Source organism: Schistocerca americana, chromosome 2, assembly GCF_021461395.2.
Source record: "Schistocerca americana isolate TAMUIC-IGC-003095 chromosome 2, iqSchAmer2.1, whole genome shotgun sequence".
Classification (NCBI taxonomy): Eukaryota; Metazoa; Arthropoda; class Insecta; order Orthoptera; family Acrididae; genus Schistocerca; species Schistocerca americana.
The window spans coordinates 468,002,574-468,025,473 of record NC_060120.1 but is presented as its reverse complement, the minus strand read 5'-3'; the positions used below and the strand labels follow the sequence as shown (position 1 = coordinate 468,025,473).

The window sequence follows — 22,900 nt, the reverse complement described above, 5'->3', positions numbered from 1 at the left end:
TATCAAAATGGTTCACTGTGCCACTGCAGCATCCATTCCCCAGTCCACAGAATACCAGAAGAGGCACCTGTCCCTCGGTGGAGTGACGGATGCCGCTATGCTAGCAGGACTAAGTGTGCGGCTCTGCATAGGTTCAAGTGTCAGCCAACTGCAGAGACTCTAGTAGCCGTTCGTGTGACAAGGGCAAAGTGCCGCCGGGTTATTCGGGAGAGCAAGAAGAGATCGTGACAACAGTTCCTGAACACCATTAATTGTTCCACGAAGAGTTCCATTGTATGGGAGACCATCAGGAGAATTTCTGAGAGAGGAGGGAGGTGCCACATGACTGCTGTAATGGGGAACGCCACTCTCCAAACCAATCTGCAAGAGTCAGTCAGGTCCCAGGTTTCCATTGCCATAGATCAGTTGCTGAGAGGTGCAGTTTGGACTTCCGATCCGCCTCTGATGAAGATTACAATTGCCTATTTTCCATGTGGGATCTGGATTCTGCATTGTCTGCAGCTGGTCACGAAAGACTCCATTATAGTATGCTGTGGTACCCCACCAGGCAAAACAAAGATATCTTCGTCACACTTTTTAGTGCCATTTGAGCGTCGGGTCACTTTCCTGACTCCTGGGGTGAGGCAATCTTAATTCATCTTTTGAAACCTGGGAGAAACTGTACATGCCCAAGCAGCTGCTGTAGTGTTACCCTCACTATCTGCATGGGAAAGACATTGGAGAAGATGGTCACCCGCCACCGTGTCTGTATCTTAGAATCCAGGCAACTCCTTAGTCGCTTCCAATGAGAGTTCAGGAGGTATTGCTCCACCTACGATAACCTGGCCTTGCTGGAGGCAGCTATACAACAGGCTTTCCTACGACGGCATCACCTTCTTGGTACATTTTTTGACATGAAGAAGGCCTACAGCACTACCTGGAGGCATCTTATCCTCGAGCAGCTTCATGAATGAGGTTTTTGTGGAAGTATTCCCATTTTTATCTGGTCCTTTCTCTTGCAACGGTATTGTAAATACCAAGTCAGTGACACACTGTTTTATCACTTTGAGCAGGAGAACGTTGTCCTTCAAGGTAGTGTTTTAAGTGTGACTGTCTTTGCCATAGCTATTAATAGTATTACATCAGTAATGAAAAGTCCTCTCCAGTGTTCTTTGTGGATGACTTCACTGTGTCTTGCTGTTCTTCAAACCTTGCAACAACAACACATCAGTTGCAACTAACTCTGCAACATTTGGATGAATGGGCGCAGATGAGTGGTTTCAAGTTTTCAACCGAGAAATCTGTGTGTGTTCTTTTTAACCATTCTCGTTCCATTTTGAGCTTTCCCAAGCTGAGGATGAGGGATACTGTTCTTACTTTCGAAGACACAGTGAGGTTTTTGGGCTTCATATTTGACTACAATCTTACATGGTTGCCACATCTTAAGAATCTGAAAAAAAAGGTCCCTTAAGACTATGCCTTTTAAAATGTTGTAGCCACAGTACACGGGGAACAGACAGGACTCATCTGCTGTGGTTTTACAGGGCATTTGTGTGATCTCAGCTATATTGTGGGTGCACAGTGTATGGGTCTGTGAGACCCTCTTATTTAAAGATGTTGGATGTGGTGCACCATGAAGGGATTCAATTGGCCACTGGGGTATTCAGAACAAGTGGCGTACCAAGCCTCTGTGCAGAGGCTGGTGAATCACCACTTCACATCAGGCGACGGCTATTTACAATACACCAGGCATATATAACACTATCCACACCATACACACCCACACACCATACTGTTGCTGGGCCTGTAATGGAAAGGCTTTTTCGTAACCGGCAACAGGTAATTAGGCCCTATGGGATTCATGCACAGGATTGCCTTCTAGAGATGTTTGTGGCTGGCCTTCATGTTTTACATCACGGTTAGAGCAGATTTCCTCCTTGGTTCCTCCAGAACCCCAGACTTATTTTAGGCTTTTTCGGTGGCCCTTCATGCGGACAAACAGCTTGTTGCTCCAGTCCTAGGTGGTACTGAGTCACGAGGGAATGCTCCTCTGTGGCCAGATGGTGGGACTTTGGGAGATGGTAGGTGACTGGAGAGATAAGGCACAGGAGATCTGATTTGTACAAGGTTGGTTGGTCAATTATGGTATATTTTAAGAGGGACCTCTCATCACTGTGTTGGCCACAGACGGCTGGGCTGTGTGGAAGGCACTACTTGGTGTGGAATGGGTGGCAGCAGTCAAAGTGGAGGCATTGCTGGTGGTTGGTAGGTTTGATATGGACACAGGCACTGATTTAGCCATCTTTGAGGCAGAGGTAAACATAGAGGAAGGCAGTTTGTTGAGTTAAGTAGGACCAGGTGGTATCTATTTTTGATGAAGGCTTGTCAGCCAAAAACTCAATTTCTGGCAGTCTTTTTGTTGTGCTTATCTGCGACTCAGCATCTCAGCTGTATGGTGAGTAGCAGATTTCGTGGGGGGTAATTTTGCTGTTTCCTCTTTGTATACAGCTTGTACGCCAATTGGAAACAAAACTGATTTCTGGGACTTGGACCTGTCAGGTGAATTTAAATACATTCACTTAATTACTTTGGTTTTTTTTTATTTTCTTTTATTTCCACATATTTTGGCAACCGAGCATTAATCGTCCTGCAGAACACTGAAGTTATTTTTGTCGGTTTGGTAAAGAAATTTGGCTTTCATTAATGTTCTCCACAGACAGTCAATTTATTTAAAACAAAGTGTTTCATTCCTCACTGTCGGTCTGGTTTACCGTCCACTGAATTTCAAGTGAACGTTTTCATCTCCTGGCACATATGGTATTATGCTGTAATAAAGCACCAAACACAAGATAATACAGTACTGGTACTTCAAGAAAATTTGCATCCCAAAAACCACACTTAAAAGCTTAATACCAAGTATGGGCATAACTTCATTGTGAATCTGGACATATGAATGAGCACGTTGAGCCGAATTGTGCATTTCACTATGGTTTACGAAACTCCGATGACCTTGGAGTATTCTTTAATCTCTTATTTCTTGTTGTCATAACGTAAGATACTATATAGGTACAACCATTTGTAAATGTCCTCTGGAAGATGACTAAGCAGGCAAATTTGGCCAGTAGTATTGAAAATCTGTTTTCCATGAAACACGGTGTTTTTTGGTCACAAGACATGTTTCAACACTTGCCTTGTACCTCCTCCATGCTTGATGTTATTTCTTAATTTCTGTTGTTTACACCTTAAATTTACAGAACGCCATTCGTCAGTAATATAGACTGGCAGCACACCATGTTTTATCATTGAAACTCCTCAGGCTTTATATTTACTCCTGAAGTCAAATAGAAACTGCAAGTTACATATTTTCTTGGCTTCACAGATAACTTTGTTAATTTTTATATAGTTTGAAAAGGTTATCAAATACTTGTTATCCTTAGTTTTGATGTACACACACTAGTCTGCCCGCCCCGTTTTTTTCCCCCCTCTAGAAATTTGTATTCCTTCTTACGAGCTTTTTGCAGTGTTGTGTGGATATAAACCTGATAGTAAATTCTACAAGGGTTGAATGAAAATTAATACCTCCACTTTCGTTAATTGGATTTGGATGGGAATATTTTAATAAATCAAACCCAGAGATAATCCTTTGAAGGTGATCTTTAATTACCAATATTCACTTTTCCACATAATCATCAGCCAGCTGGATACATTTCTGCCAACGATGAACAAGTTTTCTGAAGCCAGCACGGAAGAAATCAACACTGTTTCCACAACCACAGTATCACAGTTCTCTCAGCGTCTTCATCAGAAGCATAATGATGTCTTGCATCAACACTATCACCATAAACTGCTTTCATTCTCTGATGAATTTCCTTTGGGGTGACACCACCTGCTGTCAAGAATTCAATGACTGCACATTGCTTAAATCGCATTGACCGACCACCTTTGCAGGGTTCCATACTTTACACTAACAACACAACCTTTCAATGCTAGGGCTTCCCGCCAACTAGAGCTGTAAAGAAGAGGCTATGGAACAAACCAGTACATGCCGCATACCAATGCTGCCAGTTGTTGAAGAGGTACAAAGGTGGAGGCATTACTTTTCAGTCAACCCTCTTACATAACAGTATTGCAGTGTATGAATAAAACACAGTCTATGTTAATCGCAACATAGCAAAATATTAGAGTACTTTGAGGTGTAGAGTCTAGTTTTTAAATGAATGGATGGGATATAGTAAAACAATTGCCAACTCCATATGTTCCCTCCGCACAACACGCAGCAGTGCTGGACATGGTGCCCCAGAACACATGAAATTCTAAACAGAAATACAATCAAGTGCATTATGAGCAGATAATGTCATCGTTGGCTGTGCATATGCAGCAACAACTGTTTCGTGCCACTCTCTGGCAACTGCCTCAAATGAACCTGTTTCTAACAGGCCATGGGAAAATATTGTGGATGGTGGTTTGAGAAGCTTTACTTTCAAAGTAAATATGCTTTTATGCAAGATGACTTATGTTACACATAAGAATGTGTTACAAATTTCTTAAATTGTGGAGCATCTGACTCTCATTCAAAACTTAGCACTTTGAGAACCATCCATTTTGAAAAACTTCAGGCCCAGAAGACCTGCCACTTTTTGTCATTATTTTATATTTTGCTGGCACATTTGTGTTTTAACTTATACTAAAAGGTAAAACACACAAAAAAGGCCAATATTATATGTGAAAGCTTAGCTTTTCTTGTAGCTATAGTATATGTATATTACTTTAATCCATGATCTTTTCCTATTTGCTTGTTCACACAACTTATCAGTGAAGTTGTTGGCTGACTACATCACATGTTCTGTGATGACCTGCTGTCATTGGCTTGCAAGACCACATGATGTGAACTATGATTGGCCGACAAAAGTGCATCGCAAGTGTGTAAAACCTGTGCCATTCAAAGGATTGATAAGTTTTACAGGTCCGAGGAAAAGTATACTGGCACTTAATACGGAAAAGTGTATTTTCACTCAGGAAAAATTGTATTGTCGCCCGGGAAAAACCCGGGAATTTTTTTTCCTCCTTGTCCTCATATACACCCCAATTAAACACAAATTGTGGATATCATGACTGCATCTGTGATCTACCATATGGCATTAAGTTAGAGAGGATACATAATGTACCATGGTGAGTGGGAAGAAAGATTGTTAGTGCCCTTCGATACAAGCCTAAACTTTCTAATTTTATTGCTGTACTATTAAGCAATGTGTTTGTTTAATTTTGGTGTAAGGCTATGAATGAGAAACATTACCCCTGCACCTCATGCTATAATTTGTTGAGCACTTTGTTAAATTTTGTGACACATTTCAACCAGATTAAATGAAAACTGTGACAAAGTGCATGGGTCTTCATTGAATCTCCTCATCTCATGCATTAATCTAAGTAGGTAGTGGTTCCAAACTATCAAACAATATTCAAGAATTAGAAAGAGGGTTTCCTAATATGTCAGTTCAGCATGAATTAATTTTTGTAGGAATCTTCCCGTATATTTTACTCTTCCTACTACCTTCCCACAACTAGATTTATGTAATCTATTCATTTTGTATCACTTCTGACAGATACTTTTAGATACTTGATGGTTGTGGCTAATTCCACTGACGAATCACCAATTGTATAGGTGTACAGTATTTGACCCATTCATCTACTTATTCACAGTAGTTATATTTATGTTGAGGGTCAGTTGGCCAATTTTGCCTTGGGTATTACAGGAGACGTAATGGCTAGGAGGTAAAATTGCAGTACTACCAATAGATACAATTAAAAGTGAAAACCTAAGTCCCAATTCATACAAAAGATTACTAAAGTTTAAGTAGTATAATTTTTTGTATATCTTTTTCATTTTCAGCGATCACTCCAAGCGTACCACCACCCCCGCAGCCTGTGCTTCACATGAAAGAAGTATTTAGCAACCAGCTTGATAATTTCTGTCCGAAAGACCTTCATCCTCCTACAATAGGAAAACGAAGACCTTTGCATGGTGTAACTGCAGAAACAGGACAGTTTGATGATGCTGACTAATATTTGGGAAGTTCAGCTTTTCGTAAATGTGCAGAACGTCTAGTTGTTTCAACCCCGATTTGAAAGCGTCATCTTAAATTTAAAAAATGACTGATGTTTTTACTTCTGTCCACCCATTTTAAAGTTGCAGTAATTTATCGTGCAGTTCAGTTATGGATTACTTTGTGAAGAGTATGACATTATGTTCAGTATGTTTATTTAGAACCCATTAACTTTGTGGAATTATATCAAGAAAAATGTGGTAAAGCTGTGCTGTTACCGCAGAGAAAATGGTGTGCATGCAGTTTGCATGTTAATTTTAACATATCACATTTTCTAGTCACTGTATGTGTTTATTACCTACATCATTATTTAAATGTTGAGTTTGTTATTGTACAAAATATTTGTTTTTCATGAAGTGTTCTTACACATCTCTGATGAATTGCTCATTATAGTCATTTAGCATATGTGTTTCTGCATATGGTCTGTTACTTTTTAATTTGAATCATTGTCTGAAAACACATAATTTTCCTTGAGTTTCTCTGATAATGTGTAATTATATTAATGTATGTTATGTGAGTTGCTTGATTTAATTTGTAACATGTACCTGGCGTTGAGGAAACGAAATATTTTCTTTTTGAAAGCTAATTTAATTTTACTTAGATCTTCCGAACCTACCACTCACAGTTGTGTGGTTGTGTTTTATTTACTCATTCGCGTTGTAGCCATTGTTTGTTGCTGTATGTTTTAGTATGTACAACTCTGGTAATTTTGTTCTGTTTTATATAGATACAACATAGTCATGCTTTTTCAGCTGTTAGTATTTTATTTAGAATTGCAATTTCAGCATTAAACCATTTTCAAACATCTTCAAAACATGATACAACTTAGTGACAACAATGTAAAGTGGGATTAACAGTATGTACAGCCAGTTTTGTTGTTTAACATTCATTTACTTCTAAGATTTTGACGTATAGGTTTACATTAAGCAGAGATACCAAAGATGTTGAAGAACAACTAGTCAGCAATATTAGTCAATATTCCGTTTTATATTCTGCAGTTTTCAGTGGATTGTGTGTATCACATACCTAAAAGTGTGCACTTAATACATTAGAATAAATGTTGCGGGCAATCATATGTATGTTTTACTATATACAACTCTTTAGTAATTTTGTTCTGTTATAATATTGCTAACTAGTTGCTCTTTGATGTCTGTTGGTTCATTCAGTATATGGTGTGGCTGTTCTTTGAAGGCACTATAAACTGCAGTTTCTTGTAATATTTCCATTAATCAACCTTTTTTGCCTTATGTAATTACACCATTAAAGATTCCCAATCCTGCTGGTTTTATGACTGCAGTTTCATAGAAGTGCATTAAATGAAGATTTATAATTCTGGCTTATGTTTATGTGAGCTCTGAATCTGGTGAACAAACATTTATCCATTTGTCGCACTTAGCAATATTCACATTAACCCTATTTGATTTTATAAATCTTTATAGTGTAAATGGTTTGGTTTTGTGGCTAGTGTGTCTGACTGTCATGTGAAACCTGATTCATACAGTATTTTTACAAAAATATGGAACAGTAATACGGTAAAGCAATGTATTTCATTTTTCCTGGTTCCACTTCTCGTGATTGTGTTATTTCCTTATCTATATTGGCACTTTTGCTGTATAATTTTATAGTACACTTTTTGTCAATCATATTCACATTGTAGCCATTGCTGTATGTTTTAGTATATACAACTCTTTGGTAATTTTGTTCTGTTATAATATTGCTAACTAGTTGCTCTTTGATGTGCATGTTATGTTGTAATTTCTGCCTAATGTAAACCTATACATCAAAATCTTTGTAAGTATATGAAAGTCAACAAAACATGAAAGATATATCCGACTAAGACAACACACTAAGCCAGCTGTGGCAGAACACCAGGGTGAGTGCAGCAAACAGATACGATTTCAAGAAGCTCGCGTACTGGTGAAACAGACACTTAAAAAAAAGTTGCAGCTGCAGTCCCAGAAGAATTTTGTTGGCTACTTTACATTGTTGCCACTAGAGACCGGATTACATGCATTTGCATGTTGCATATGCGTTCGCATTATTGGCTCCTTTTCACCAGTTATTACATATTTTAACTAAAAACTAGTGACAATGCATATTTTTGCTCTGTTTACAATATTTTAAAAGATTAGATAGGCGGTCTCTAGCTCGATCTAGCTTTGATGTCTCACAGATTGACCATGACCTAGAACTGCTTGCAATCACTAACCAAGAGCCACTGCCTAGCGAAGTCGCTACAGAAGAGGAACAGGAACAGGCAGACAGCATCAGTGCTCTTGCGCCCATGCCCCCAGTTAATCCCCTCCCTTGTCATACTCTTAAGCGTCGGCAACAATTAAATTAAACTATGCAAGCTTTTAGTCGCACGTCCGTTGCTTCAGTTTAGCTTTCTGTTTACTTGTACACAGTTGAACATGTTTTTGACATGTAGTGTGTAACGTGTTGTGCACCATGCTGCCTAAAAAACGTCGTTTCGTGGATAGCTGATCATCCACGAACAATTACACATGACAGAATCGTTTTATATTGTCGAATTTGTGAGAAAAACGTTTCGTGCAAAAAAAAGTTTCAAATAGACCAGCATATCAAGACAAGTCTTCATATCACAGGAAAGCAGAAGAAAGGACCACAACGACAACTTCTGACAACAGCAAACAAAAAAGTCAGTTTAATATGGATCGACATGAAGCATTCACTGCAAGCAATATTCCTCTTCACAAACTTACAAACCCTATCCTCAGAGGCTTCCTGGACAAATATTGCTTAAATCAAAGTATATCAGGTGAATCAACATTGTGTAAAAATTACATACCAACAATTTATGTAAACTTTCTGGAAGAAATACGCAATGAACTCAAGGACAGCATCATCTGGATTTCAGTTGACAAAACTACAGACACTTGTCGCCGTTATGTTGCAAATTTAATTGTGGGTGCTTTAAAAGAAGAGCCTTCTTCTTCGTATTTCATGACCTGCAAAGAACTTGTAAATCATTCTACGGTTGCCAGTTTTGTGAATGAGCGTATTGGAAAAATATTTCCAGAATCTTCTGCAGATGAAAGGGTGTTTGTGTTTATTTCAGATGCTGCTCCTTATCTGATCAAAACAGGAAAAGCTCTCCTAGTATTTTATCCCAATTTGATTCATGTGACGTGCTTTGCTCATGGATTACACCACCTTGCTGAAGAAGTACATTCTGCATTTGTGAATGTAAATAAACTGATTTCATTCAGAAAGAAAGTGTTTCTAAAGGCTCCTGCTCGCATCAAGACCTACAAAGAAAAACTACCAAAGGTGCCAATACCTCCCGAACCAGTGGTAACTCGTTGGGGTACGTGGGTCGAAGCTGTGTTGTATTACAATGAATGTTTCCAGGCCAGTAGAGGGGTAGTAAACGACTTCGATAGTGCAGAGGCTTTGGCAGTTTGCCAGTGAAAATGTCGTGTGACGAGGGCCTCCTGTCGGGTAGACCACTCGCCTGGTGCAAGTCTTTCGATTTGACGCCACTTCGGCCACTTGCGCATCGATGGAGATGAAATGATGATGATTAGGACAACACAACACCCTGTCCCTGAGCGGAGAAAATCTCCGACCCAGCCGGGAATCGAACCCGGGCCCTTAGGATTGACAGTCTGTCGCGCTGACCACTCAGCTACCGGGAGCGGACAGTTTGCCAGTGCAAGGAAGCTTTTAATGATTGTAGTATTAAAAAAAGACATTGCTGTGATTAGAACTAATTTTTCCCACATACCTGCAAGTATTAAAAAGCCTGAAACTTGAAGTTTGGCGTTGAATAAATTTATTCAGTTAATAACTAAAGTTATTCTAGTGAACTCTTCATTGCGGGAGGTATTCCCAAGAAAACTTGAAGAAAAATTTGAAAACATTTTAAACAATAACCCAGGCTTTGAACCCTTGTGCCAAATTGATAGTTTTATTAATAGGATGGGTGAACTTTTACCAGAAATAATAATTGCCAAGGTAGCATCCAAATTGAAATACTGCCCAGTTATCTCAGTTGATGTAGAACGGTCCTTTTTTGCTTATAAAAATATTTTTGTTGACTGAAGACAAAATTGCACTACCGACAATTGGAGCAGTACTTGGCTGTTTAAGTTTACAATAGTAGAAAAATGTAAAATAAATTGTAAAAGACGCTTTGGTCTAGTAGTATTAATTAAAAGTTAATGCTGTTCAAAAAAATTCATGATTGTATGTTGTTTTATTTTAATAAAATATTATGGAGCTTTTGAGCATGCCCCTCTGCATGTGGTATATCTCGAAGTTGGACATGTACATATCGATTGTTTCACTGCAACTCACTTGCATCGCATCCGCTTGTTACAGACAACAATAGCAAAGAAGAAACAATTCTTGAAATGTGGTATATGTGTCTATTTTGCAAATTTTTATAAAATAATCCCAGAAAAGCCCCCGTCCTAATTTCTACCAGAAAGTGTTCAGAAAATGATATCATCATTCTAAATGTACCAATTTTTCGCGTGGTTGGCACTCTTCCTCGTAATTGATATGCACAGGTTTGACTTTGAGATATAATGCACACAGTAACTATCATGTTTTTTATTATTTGATCTTGCATACTTTAACACTTTCCTTTCTTTTTTAAGCATTTTTCATACGTATTTTAAGGTTTTTATGATGCATATAGTCCAGTCTCTAGTTATTATGTTGTTTTATGTATTGTAGGTGCTTGAAAATGGTTTAATGCCGAAATTGCAATTGTAAAATAAAACACTGCCAGCTGAAAGCAAGATGCCACCATTTTAGAAAAAAATTATAGAAGCTATGGATCCATATCACAAGAAAGTAATAGCGATATCTTGTTAGATACATGAGATATCGTGTCATAAACTTTGGAAATTTTCAAGGTTGAGATTTTTAAATTACTCATTTGACAAATTTTAAATACCGGGTGATCAGAAAGTCAGTATAAATTTGAAAACTTAATAAACCACGGAATAATGTAGATACAGAGGTAAAAATTGACACACATGCTTGGAATGACATGGGGTTTAATTAGAAAGAAAAAAAAAAAAAAAAAGTATTGCTGGACACGTGAAAGATCTCATTTGGTGATGATCATGTGCTCAGCCGCCACTTTCGTCATGCTTGGCCTCCCAGGTCCCCAGAGCTCAGTCCGTGTGATTATTGGCTTTGGGGTTACCTGTAGTCACTAGTGTATCGTGATCGACTGACATCTCTAGGGACGCTGAAAGACAACATCCGACGCCAATGCCTCACCATAACTCCGGACATGCTTTACAGTGCTGTTCACAACATTATTCCTTGACTACAGCTATTGTTGAGAAATGATGGTGGACATATTGTGCATTTCCTGTATAGAACATCACCTTTGCTTTGTCTTACTTTGTTACGCTAATTATTGCTATTCTGATCAGATGAAGCACCATCTGTCGGGCATTTTTTTAACGTTTGTATTTTTTTGGTTCTAATAAAACCCCATGTCATTCCAAGTATGTGTGTCAATTTGTACCTCTCTATCTACATTATTCCATGATTTATTCAGTTTTCAAATTTATACTGACTTTTTGATCACCCGGTATATTCATAGCTATAATGGGTGTAACTCCATATGCACAATTGTAGATATTGGGCCTATGTCACCGGTACATGCTGTTTTTAATTGATGTCGGAGGTTAGGCTTCAGAGTAGATTATGGAAAAATCATATTGCCTTGGCTTTAAACATTATTGTTACAATATGGGAAACTAACATCGAGGAAATTTTAACATTATTAGATGAATCCAAAGTGGAAAACTTCAGTGAAGATGACAAATTGTCAAATGCTAGCTGAGTGTGAGAAAGCCTTAAATCTTCATCAGAAGAGGAAAATTTCAATGTTAGCATCTGTAACAATACCAGCTGCTACAGGAATTCAGGACAACATTCCCAGTCAACACAGTGGGAAGAATCCTATGAGATTTCATTTGATGAGCAAGTGATAGCTTCCACTGGGTGCTCTACACTATCCCAGTATGCCCCCAGCAAATCCTGTCCATTGGAAATTAAGAGCTTTGTTTTGGCCACAAGTAAATCTTCAGAAGATCAGTATGAAGGAAGTGGCTGTGACAAATACCACCATACAATGTACATAAATCAGCAAATACAACATATAATAAGGGGCTAGATGGATATCTCTATTGGATTATGCTTGTAGCTGCAGGGAGGAGAATGGCAACAAGAAGATAAGAACAAGATGATGAAATGTAATATTTGTGTTTTGTCACAAAAAATAACTGAAACATATGATCTAAAATCATGAGGGACCAAAATTTTTTGTAACAATTAGTACACCATTCAATGAATATTTTAGCTACTAAACCACACTGATGTCCAATCCAAGTTCAAGGAGGTGATGTGGGGTGGGGGGACAAAGAAAGTGGAAAAACAAAATTTGTAGTTACTAAATAATCTGTAGCTGTGCAATGTATCATTCTTGTAATCGAGGAGTAATGAAATGCTTCAGAAGTGGAGTGAAGGAGGAAAAAAGTGGTCATGCTTTGGAAAGAAAACAAGTGGGCTACGGTACTCGGATCTCTGAGATTAATAAAGACTGAATCATGCAAAGAAAATGAAGATATTAAAACAGAATAATGGTGATTGAGACCGTCAAGGTATGAGTATGCAATATTAAGCAGCTGATACTTGAAGAGAACATAATATCTATAGTAGTTTACATTTCCCAACTAGTAATTGTCCTTACCTCTAATGCACAGTTTGAGTGATACATAGGTAACTTTAACAGAGGTTATAACTGATAAGACTTGAGGATCTAATAATATAAACATCTAGAATTTTTGTGCCATTTTGGGAAAAATGACTAACACTGGCTGACTTGCTTCTCCTCTATTATTTTGAAGACAAGAAACTGAAAAAAAACAAACATTGTGACAATTTTAAACCTAACAAATCACAAGAGCTGCCCCAGAACTTTCAGCGTATTTCACTGCTTAGTTGCACGTATAAGCTCTCGGAGAGACTTATGTGCAATAGAATTAGTGGGTGTATTTTAGAGCACATTCCAATAAAACAAGTGAGTACTGACTCTTGACAACTTTTATAGAGACCATCATATACAAGAGAATAAGGAACTACCCAGTCACCATGATGAACCTGTCTTACAAAGGAATAGGCTTCGTTCAAGACAGCTGCCATTACAGTACAGTTACAAATAACACCAAAGAGAGCTGAAATGTGAACTGCCAACGCATCAGAAATTCCCAAAATGGGAATGATTCAAGAATTATAGCTGTGATACTGTGAGTGTTGAACTGGACTGGCTTCTAAAGACAAGGATGCTGGGGCATTGGGACAGTTCACATGCCCCTGGGTCAAATGACATGAGTATTGAGGCGAGGTACCAGGAGCTTTCCCACATCCTGGATGGGAACTTTATTGCCAGAAGGAAGATAACCACAGCTAAGACACTATCATGTAAAGAACTCCTATCATTGTGGGCTACAGTGCAAGAGAAGCTTGTTGTCAGGGTAGAGAATGTGAAAAAAATTCAAAAATGTATGCCTCAGTGGCAACAACAATTATCTTGTGACCTCAGACCGTTAAGGAAAATAGAGAAAAAGCAAGTGAGTATGCAAGGCAAGACAGTATTTCTCAAAAGTTATGTATCCAGAGAAAGGGAAATTAAAAATAAACAGCGTTTGTTCATCTAAGAACATCTTAATAGTGTAGTAGGTGGCAAAAAATTAATCAAATGAGAGAAATTGAAAACAGGTCTACTGTGAGCCACCAAAAAAGAAACACCCGTAGTTCCCCCCCCCCCCCCCCCCCCCCCCCCCCCCCCCTCGTCAGCATGCCAAAGAGCTCATGACAAACATCTACAAGAAAAATCCATGACAGAGAAATAGTCGAGAAGATTTTAGTAAGGAATTAACTCTTAAATTTAAGAAAGGACCTAGGGGAAAAGCCATGTTACCCCATGTGGCAGACGTGTCTCCTTCCATAAGAAGGAAACTGGTAGAACAGCTATGGAGGCAGTACCTACATTGGATTCTCGGCAGTATCTGTTGAAGATTATCCAATACCAACTAAATGTCCCAAGTGCTTTGATTATGAACACATGTATAAGTTCTGTGATTCAGATAAGGTAAAATTTGAGCATTGTAGGGAAAAAGATTATGAAAGAATAAGTCCCAGGAAAATGAGTCCAGCAGTTTGTATACCCTGCAAGAAGTGAGGAAAAATGCATCTCAAAAGAGGGATTGTTCCACTTACCAAATTCTATTGAAAGGGCAGATTTTGGATAAGTGCAAAACTCACTACTTCAAACCTATGAATAACCTAGCAGATACTGAAATCACTCCCCTGAAACCTAGAAAGCATAAATCTCCTTCAAAACAATTAACAGAGGAATTGTGTGCTGTAAAATTTAAAATGACCTTTTGCTTGCTTAGCAAAAGACAGATGTTTAGTGTTGCCACTCAGACAGACAACTCGGTTGAAGCACCAACCATTTTGCTGTCTACAGAAAGCAGATGTAGGATGCTAGTACTCAATACGATAATAGTGTTGTGTTCCATAAGTAGGAAACACCTGTAGACCCTCGAAAGTTGTATAACAGCTATGAGGATATGCTCAGGTTGTCTCGACTATAATTGGTTACTCTAAACACAGCCTTTGACATACAATGCATGTGGGACATCCCTTGGCAAATTTAATTATGTACTCTTTTTCCGAATTAGTAGACAGAATTCAGCTAAAAGCAGTGAACCTTCCAACATGTGCAAATAAGTATCAGTGAACCTTCCAACATGTGCAAATAAGCAGCAGTGAACCTTCCAACATGTGCAAATAAGCATAGTGACTTAATTAAAATAGTATGCAAATGAAGAGAAGGAGAATTTGATTTACAACAATTTTACAAGCAAGTCGTAATGACAGTGTGCTGTTTGATCGAACAAAGTCATGCCCACATTGTTACTTTCATACCTATTACACATCATTCAGTCATTACGAATAGCACAGTTGAATGCAATGCACAGTGAGATGTTGCTATATGAATTACATAAGCTGTCGGAAGAGCAGAAATTCAATGTAATCTGTGTGCAGGAACCACATACTCAATACAAGGAAGAATCTCTTAACATGCCTATGGCAGTGCAAGTCATAACAGAATGACGATGCCCAGTGGTGGCAGTAACTGTACTCAACAGTCGATTAAAATCACTCAACTATGTGATGAGCATGCCATAGTCATGGATATGAGTTGGATTATTGTCAGTATGTACTTCCAGTGCAGTGATGAAATATACATAAACAACGAAAATTTAAAGCACATTTGTTCTGCTTTATGGCAAGCTTGTTGTAATTAGTATCAACACAAACACTAAATCTGTTTTGTGGCACATTGAAGCAATACATGTAATGAATTGGAAGAAGCGATCCTGGAGTTGCAGTTTTATGTGCGTAATCTTCCTGGCCACCCTCCTACCTACCTAAACAGGGTAGGATCAAGGTGCAATATAGATGTTACACTTATAAGAACATCAGCTTGGAGATACATTCAACACTGGGAGGTTGCCTCAGGAGAGGCAACTAGTGATCATAATCTGATGAAATAGTGCGTCACTAGCGAGGCTCAGAGAGCAACATCGAATTGTCTCACTAAGATGGTAAGAAATTTCGGGAAAGCAAATTGGATGCTCCTGCTCACAGAGTACGTTTCCCCCGTGCTAAATGGAGCTAGTATACACTGTTGACAGAAACTGTTGAATTATCAAATGCTATTCAGGAAACATCAGAAAAGGCTGTGCCCCCCAAAAAAAACATGTTGATTAAGTGCAGCATATATATTGGAGCTCAGAACTTACTGTACGTCGAAGACAAGTTTGAAAGACAAGAAGAGGCAATCAAAGAAGTTTGTGGGACAGAGTTTAGACTGATGCAGTATAGATAACTAAAAGAGATGTATAAATCTGAGGTAAGGTCTGTCAGACAAGCTAGCTGGAAGAGATTTATTCTTGAAAACCTGGCGGTATATCCCTGGGGCACACCCTATAAAATTATAAAAAAAATAAGGTCCCTCACTGTTCTACCCACATTCCAGACAGAAGGCCAGATGAGAAAAAACGAAGTCCACTGAGCTGTTCTTCCCCAGATGACAATGAAAAGAAGGGCACTTTCTCAAATCATATTGGTCTATTTGACGAACATACTCAGTACGATTTTGGAAAAAGTACTACTCAATAGATTAAAACACTATAGGATTCTAATGGTATTAAATAACCGAGGGAAACAGGAATGCCCAAGAATGTTATACTATTGCTTACTGGATTACTGTAAAGACCAATATGTGATGCTGTCCAGTTCCACATCTACAGTTATGAAACATGTTATGAAAGTGTGGCGTCTGGGCTCTGTTTGTTATCCCGAATTCTGCGACATTCACTTAGAACCATACTTGATAGATTACAAAGCAATCAGGAATTATTAGAAGCTGTCGCCTATGCTAATGTTTTATTAGTGTTAATGCATGCTAACAGTTGAGATATGCTACAAAATAAATGTGGCCAACTCCTTGGAATCTTGCATGACTGGTGTGACTCATGATAGGTCCCCAAAAATCAACATATATGTTACTTAACCCTCCGTTGCTCATGTGGATGACACTCATCATCCACATGACTTTCCTGCTCAATTCTGTCTGACAGGGCTGGATTGAGTTCGCGTTATTTTCAGTACCTTTCTGTTAACTCTCCAGCTGTTAGCTCCAGTCGTTGGCTTTCAGTTACGAGAGATACATTATTTATGAAATATTATTATATTCTGTAGGACACTGGTCATCTGTGCTAGCTCTGCTGCCACAATCTGGAACAAAGTAAATCTATATTACTTTCCTAGATTCAATCGATCTTTCATGTGCGTAAATTTAGATGTATTGAAACTGATTGCTGTTACCTTCCTTGTTACTTACTATTCTCTTTATTTTTAGACTGTGAAAGAGATATCAAAGGCAAAAAACCTCAGACAGAGTTTAGTAGAGATCCTAATAATGTATGACCGGGATGGTTCAATGAGCTGTGATGAAGATGCTCACGGTGATAACACTGACTCAGAGACTAAGGATTCCATTCATGAAAGCGGTCGTGATTCAGGAACAGAACAAGAAGTGGCAGAAAATGATGAATATGAGTCACAGGAAGAAGTAACTCAAAAGGATGCATTATGTTAGGGAAAGATGGAATAACTAAATGGAGGAAAAATAAATATCCTACCAATGTTGGAAGCAGATCTCGTAATAAAATTACGCATTTGCATAGACCAAAAAATCAAACTTATATTAAAAAAAAAGAAAATAAATTCAGAATTTGTTCTTAGATGAAAACATAATAAGCATTATCACAACATGCACTAATATATACATCAATGAAGTTCATGGTAATTTCTCTAGGGAAAGGGATGCTAAAGATCAGAGCTTTCATTGGTTTGATATATCGGTGTGGATCTTTGAGATGTTCTAGGAAGAGTATATCAAAATTATGGGATAACTCAAAGGGAATGAACTTGATTCAGGTTTCTGTTGAGATGTCCGAGGTTTGATAATATCCATGATAGAGGTGTTCGCAGAGAGATTGACAAGGTGGCTGCTATCAGAGAGGTACTTGAAGTATTCATGAACAATTGCCAAACATATATTTCCCCTAGTGAATATCTTACTGTTGACGAACAGCTTTTGACATTTAGAGGAAACTGCAGATTCAGGCAATATATTTCTAGCAAACCTACAAAGTATGGTTTAAAAGTGTTTGCTTTGGTTGATGTAAAAACAGATTAAACTTTGAATTTAGAACCGTATGTCAGTAAGCAACCAGAGGGACCATAAAATGCCAGTACTTCAGCTGAAGATATTGTTCTTGGAATGGTAAAACCAGTACAAGGTACAAACAGAAATATTACTAGTGATAACTGGTTCACCAGTTTGTCTTTAGTCACGAAACTTCAGGCGAAGAAACTGACATTCGTCGGAACAGTACGAAAAAACAAGAGAGATGTGCTGAAGGAATTTCTACCAAAAAGAAAAAGGGAGCCAAAATAATCAATCTTTGTATTTCAACAGGATTGTACATTGGTCTCATACCGTCCAAAGAAAAATAGAACAGTGTTGGTGTTGTCAAACATGCATTTCGATGACACTGTAGATTGTTCAACAAGGGAACAAAATAAACCTGAAATGATTACATTTTAATTTTATCCATATTTTGCAGCTTCAAATGTGACTGTATTTAATACACTGGAGGTATGAATTAAAAAAAAACACCTTCAGTCACAACTTTCATGTTTTATTAAATACACTATGCATTTTGTTTTTAACATTTTAGCGCCAGCAAACTTTCTTTTCTCCGTCATTTTCGTGCATGTCACTTCATTCGTGATACTTTCTGTATCATGTCAAAAGTGGGATAGACCTTTTAGATCAGCTTTGACAGAAGAATAATGTGTCACATTATACAAGAAGGTGGCCTATGGTACTGTTTTACATTATTTTGAACAGTGCAGCCATAAATTCTTTTTCCATATATGAATACCACTGCGTGGCTCCAAATCAGGTTGTAAAAAGGGTTGATTTTTTAGAAAAAATCAGCTGGGGACTAATAAAGCCTCAAATAGAGAGCTGTTCCCTTGTTGAAAGCCTTCCACGTGAAATTCAGAGGAGGACTAAATTACTGTTAGGCACTCAAGAAATTGTGGAACAACCAGAAAAATCAACTGGATCACGTGGCAGGTGTTATATATGTGGAAGGGCACGAAATAAAACAATTTCTAGAAGATGCAACACATGCAACAACTGGACATGTGTAGATCATCTGAAAGACGTATGTGTAAACTGTGTTGTCTTTTTTATTTATTTATTTATTATCTTTTTTTGCATATAGTCACCAACTGGTGACTTTTGCAAACATCATAGCATTTTTATACAATTTTTGTACAAGCAGTAGGAATTTGATAGCATTTTTATACAATTTTTGTACAAGCAGTAGGAATTTGTAATTCACATATACAAGAAGCCTCTTACGGGTGATGCACGTGGCAATGTATGGTACAGTACTTCATAATGCAACATACCGTTGTTACGTAGAGTAGGTATTTGAATTTACAGCATGTTGTTACAAAAATGATATATATTACAGTCACCTCAGAATTGTATATCGTATATACACGATGCATTTTGGACCCTGTGAGTCCATCATCAGGTGTAATTTGTCTTAATACATGTTTTATTTCTTCTCCTGAATGAGGTGAAATGCATGTTCCACATAATGCAAGAAAATCGTTTTTAACGTTTTAGTGCCAGCAGTTAGGCCTAAATTTAAGAGTAGCTACATTTTAATATCAGTATTCATTCAGTGAGTACAAACATTTGAGAGTTAAGAATGATTTTAATTCCCTTTTGAATACTTTACCTGTGCGGCATCTTATAGCACTTGGCAGTTTGTTAAACCATTTCTGGCCATTAATCCAAGGACTATGATCTGTTGTCTTTAGTTTAGTTCTGTTTCTGAAGAAGCAATCTTTTTGTCTTGTATTATGGGTATGCACATCAGAGTACTTAGTTTCATTATTTTTATGGTCCACAAAGAATGTTATTAATTTGTACAGATACAAGGAACATACTCTTAGATATTTATGTTGTACAAAGGTTTCCCTACATGAATCTCTGTATCCTAGTCAATGCATGGTCCTGATTGCTCTTTTCTGCAGTGTTAGGATTCTGTTCATGTGTCTATTAGCAGCACATCCCCATACCTCTATTCCATGATTAATATATGCAAATATTGTCCCATAATAAACAGTTTTTAATGTTTGTTAAGAGACTAATATTGATAGTTTGCTAATTAAGTGCAGTGAACTGCTGATTTTATTGCATACAAAATTGATATGATCTACCCATCTAAGATTTTCATCTAGGTACATCCCTAAAAATTTACATTTGTCAGTGTCTACTTTTTTGATCCCACGTATATATTAAGAATACAGGTTTAAGTGGTAATAGCTGGGATTTGCTAATATTGACTTTTAGACCTTGATCATGGAAGTAAGTAGTTACTTGACTTAAGCCATCAGTTGCAGCCAATGTCAAGTCATTTGTCTGTTTGCAAAAGAACCGAAATGAGGTATCATATGCATAACTTACTAATTGGGAGTACACAGGTGTCTCTAAATCATTCATGTAGACCAGGAAAAGGAATGGTACACCTAGTTTTACTGTTTCATAGCTGGATTGGAAATGCTTGATCTGACCAATAATTTCATAACTCAACTTTGTATACTGCTTAAGATTGGTTACATAAGTGATCAGTAGTTGTATGGATGTGGCATTTATATTGTAAGTTTCCAGTTTGCTTAGTAGTAGCTCATGGTTCACTGAGTCAAATGCTGTAGCAAGGTCTAGAAATATCCATGCTGTCTGGATTCCCTCATCCAGGACATCATACATCTTGTGGAGAAATTCAGTAATTGCCATAATGGTACTGTGATGCTTTCTGAAGCCATGCTGTGTTTCTGCTAGTAAATTGTTCTTTGTGATATAATCAATTAGTTGTGTCAACAAAACAATTTCAAATATTTTACCAAAAATTGGTATTAGTGATATGGGCCTGATGTTTGATAGCTCTTCTTTCGATCCTCTTTTATGCACAGGTTTAACTGTACTTTTCTTCAATATATTTGGAAATGTGTGCTCCCTGATACTACTGTTGATCATATGGGTAATTATTCCAACTAATTTCTTATTTCATTTTTTAATTATAATACCACTCAGTCCATCCCAGCCAGATGAGGTCTTATTCTTTAAGTTATTTATTATTTTTCCTGTTTCCTCCATACTCACTTCCTTAAATTCTAAAACAAGTTTCCGGCCTAGGGTAAGGCTTTACCATCCAAGTCAGACCTGTGTTATTAACTGGATTCACAGCTGAAGATATAAAATATTCATTAAATATATTGCAGATTTTATCTGGATCATTAATAAGGTTTCCTTCATGTTGGGTTCTGTCAATTTGAGCACCTAACTTATGGGTGGCCTGTGATATCTATTTATTGTATTCCATGAAGTCTTTCCTGTATTTGTTGACTGAGCTATTTCCTTATCTATGATCTGTTTTCTTAAATTTGAGAGCTGTTCCTGGAATTGTTTTTTAGCTTGATTGTACTGATTCTTAAATATTTGCAATTTAGTTGACTTATGTAGCACACTTAGATCCTCGATATTTTGCCTGAGTTTAATCATGTAAGCTGGAAGAGTCAGTCTGGTATTTTTTTCATTTTGGTTGTGAGTTACTACTTTCTTAATTTCTTTCACTGGGCAGCAAAAATTAAGATATTGTAAAATAATATCATAAAATTTAGCCCATTTGTATTCTGACCCTTTTTGCTGAAGAACTTGTTGCCATTCCTCAGATGCTAGTTTAATTTTAAAAGCATTAATGGTTTTCTCTTTTAGTATTCTTTTATGTTCTACAACCTGAGTCCTTTCTTGGGTGCTTGTGTGTTCATAGTCTACAAATTGACATTTGTGGTCTGAGTAGTGGAATTCCACATTCCGGCATCTAATACTATCTTTTACCTCTTTACTTAGTGTTATGTACTCTATTCTACTAGTAGTAGGCTGAGTTACTCTTGTATCTGAATTTACTGCATTCATAAGATTATAGGAATAAGGGTATCTATTAGCCTGCTGTTATGGTTATTGCAAGATGTTGCCTCTATATTCAAGTCACCAAGTATTGTTACCTCGTTTGGGTCACAGTGTCCCACTATTCTAGTAAAAATATCTATGAAATGCCCTACCTCTGATTTTGGCGGACAATAAATCCCGATAATTTTCTGTTTCACCTTCCCCTTTCCGCAACCTCTGATATGGAGTTCAATGCTCATTACTTCAGTCAAGTCTTCATTATTATACAGATCTAGATGGTTTAATTTATTTACTTGAGCTGCTCTTTAACAAATACTGCTACACCTCCACCTTTATGATGCTGTTTACAGTAGCTATTTCCTAGGAAATAGCCATCTAGTTTAAAGTAAATAATGTCCTCAGATTTCAGTCCATGCTCAGTTAACACAGCTACGTGAGGTGAATGATCATTTACAAAAGTCTGCAGAACATTGAGCTTATTTCTAAGATATTGTATATTTAAGTGCATGAGCCATAATGATATTTTTAGGTTGTCTCTTTGAATTTCCTCCTGTTCTGGATTGTTTGTATAGGGCCAAATCCGGTTGGAGTTGGCCCTTTCCACTAGTTTCCCTGCATGTTGGGATTTATGGCAGTAGCCCATCTGTTTTCACAGCTATTTTCACGAATTATTACGTCAACAGCTTTGTTCATGTTTGATGCAAGTCTCTTTTTACCAGATAGATTTACGTGTTGACCATGCGTTGTGAAACTAGTGTTTTTGTAGCTGTTGACGTCAAGAAGTCTTACATTTCTAAACTTGGAGAAGAAATGTTGTAATTTTTTATTTGTTTGTCGAATTTCACTATTTACACAAGACCAGTCCTCCAGATCAAATCTCGGAGGTAAATTCGCTACTATCACATTTGAAGTCGATGTCAAATAATGTGTTCTTTATTTCAATTTTATTTAGACTTTGTCACTAAATTACTATTTGTATATGCTTATTAGTTAGATCATTGTTTTGAAATAAACATTTTCATGTTCCTTTGATAAGTAGTTGCACTGTTACATACACCTGTTTCAAACGTTGGAATATATTATACTGTGTACAAATACTAAATGTGTTATATATAGATTTAATAAG

The 22,900-nt window shown here is 37.4% G+C and overlaps 1 protein-coding gene across 4 annotated transcripts in view; it reads left to right on the top strand.

Annotated features, from left to right (window-relative positions):
* The window catches only part of LOC124596160 (leucine-rich repeat-containing protein 1-like), a 131,718-nt gene extending 125,224 nt beyond the window's left edge, over positions 1 to 6,494 (top strand). For all 4 annotated transcript variants that reach the window (XM_047135193.1, XM_047135192.1, XM_047135195.1 and 1 more), the window contains one exon: positions 5,867 to 6,494. In XM_047135193.1, coding sequence (XP_046991149.1) covers positions 5,867 to 6,039 — 173 coding nt within the window. In that variant the 3' untranslated portion in view covers positions 6,040 to 6,494. The remainder of the gene's footprint in view (positions 1 to 5,866) is intronic.
* The last annotated feature ends 16,406 nt before the right edge of the window (positions 6,495 to 22,900 follow it).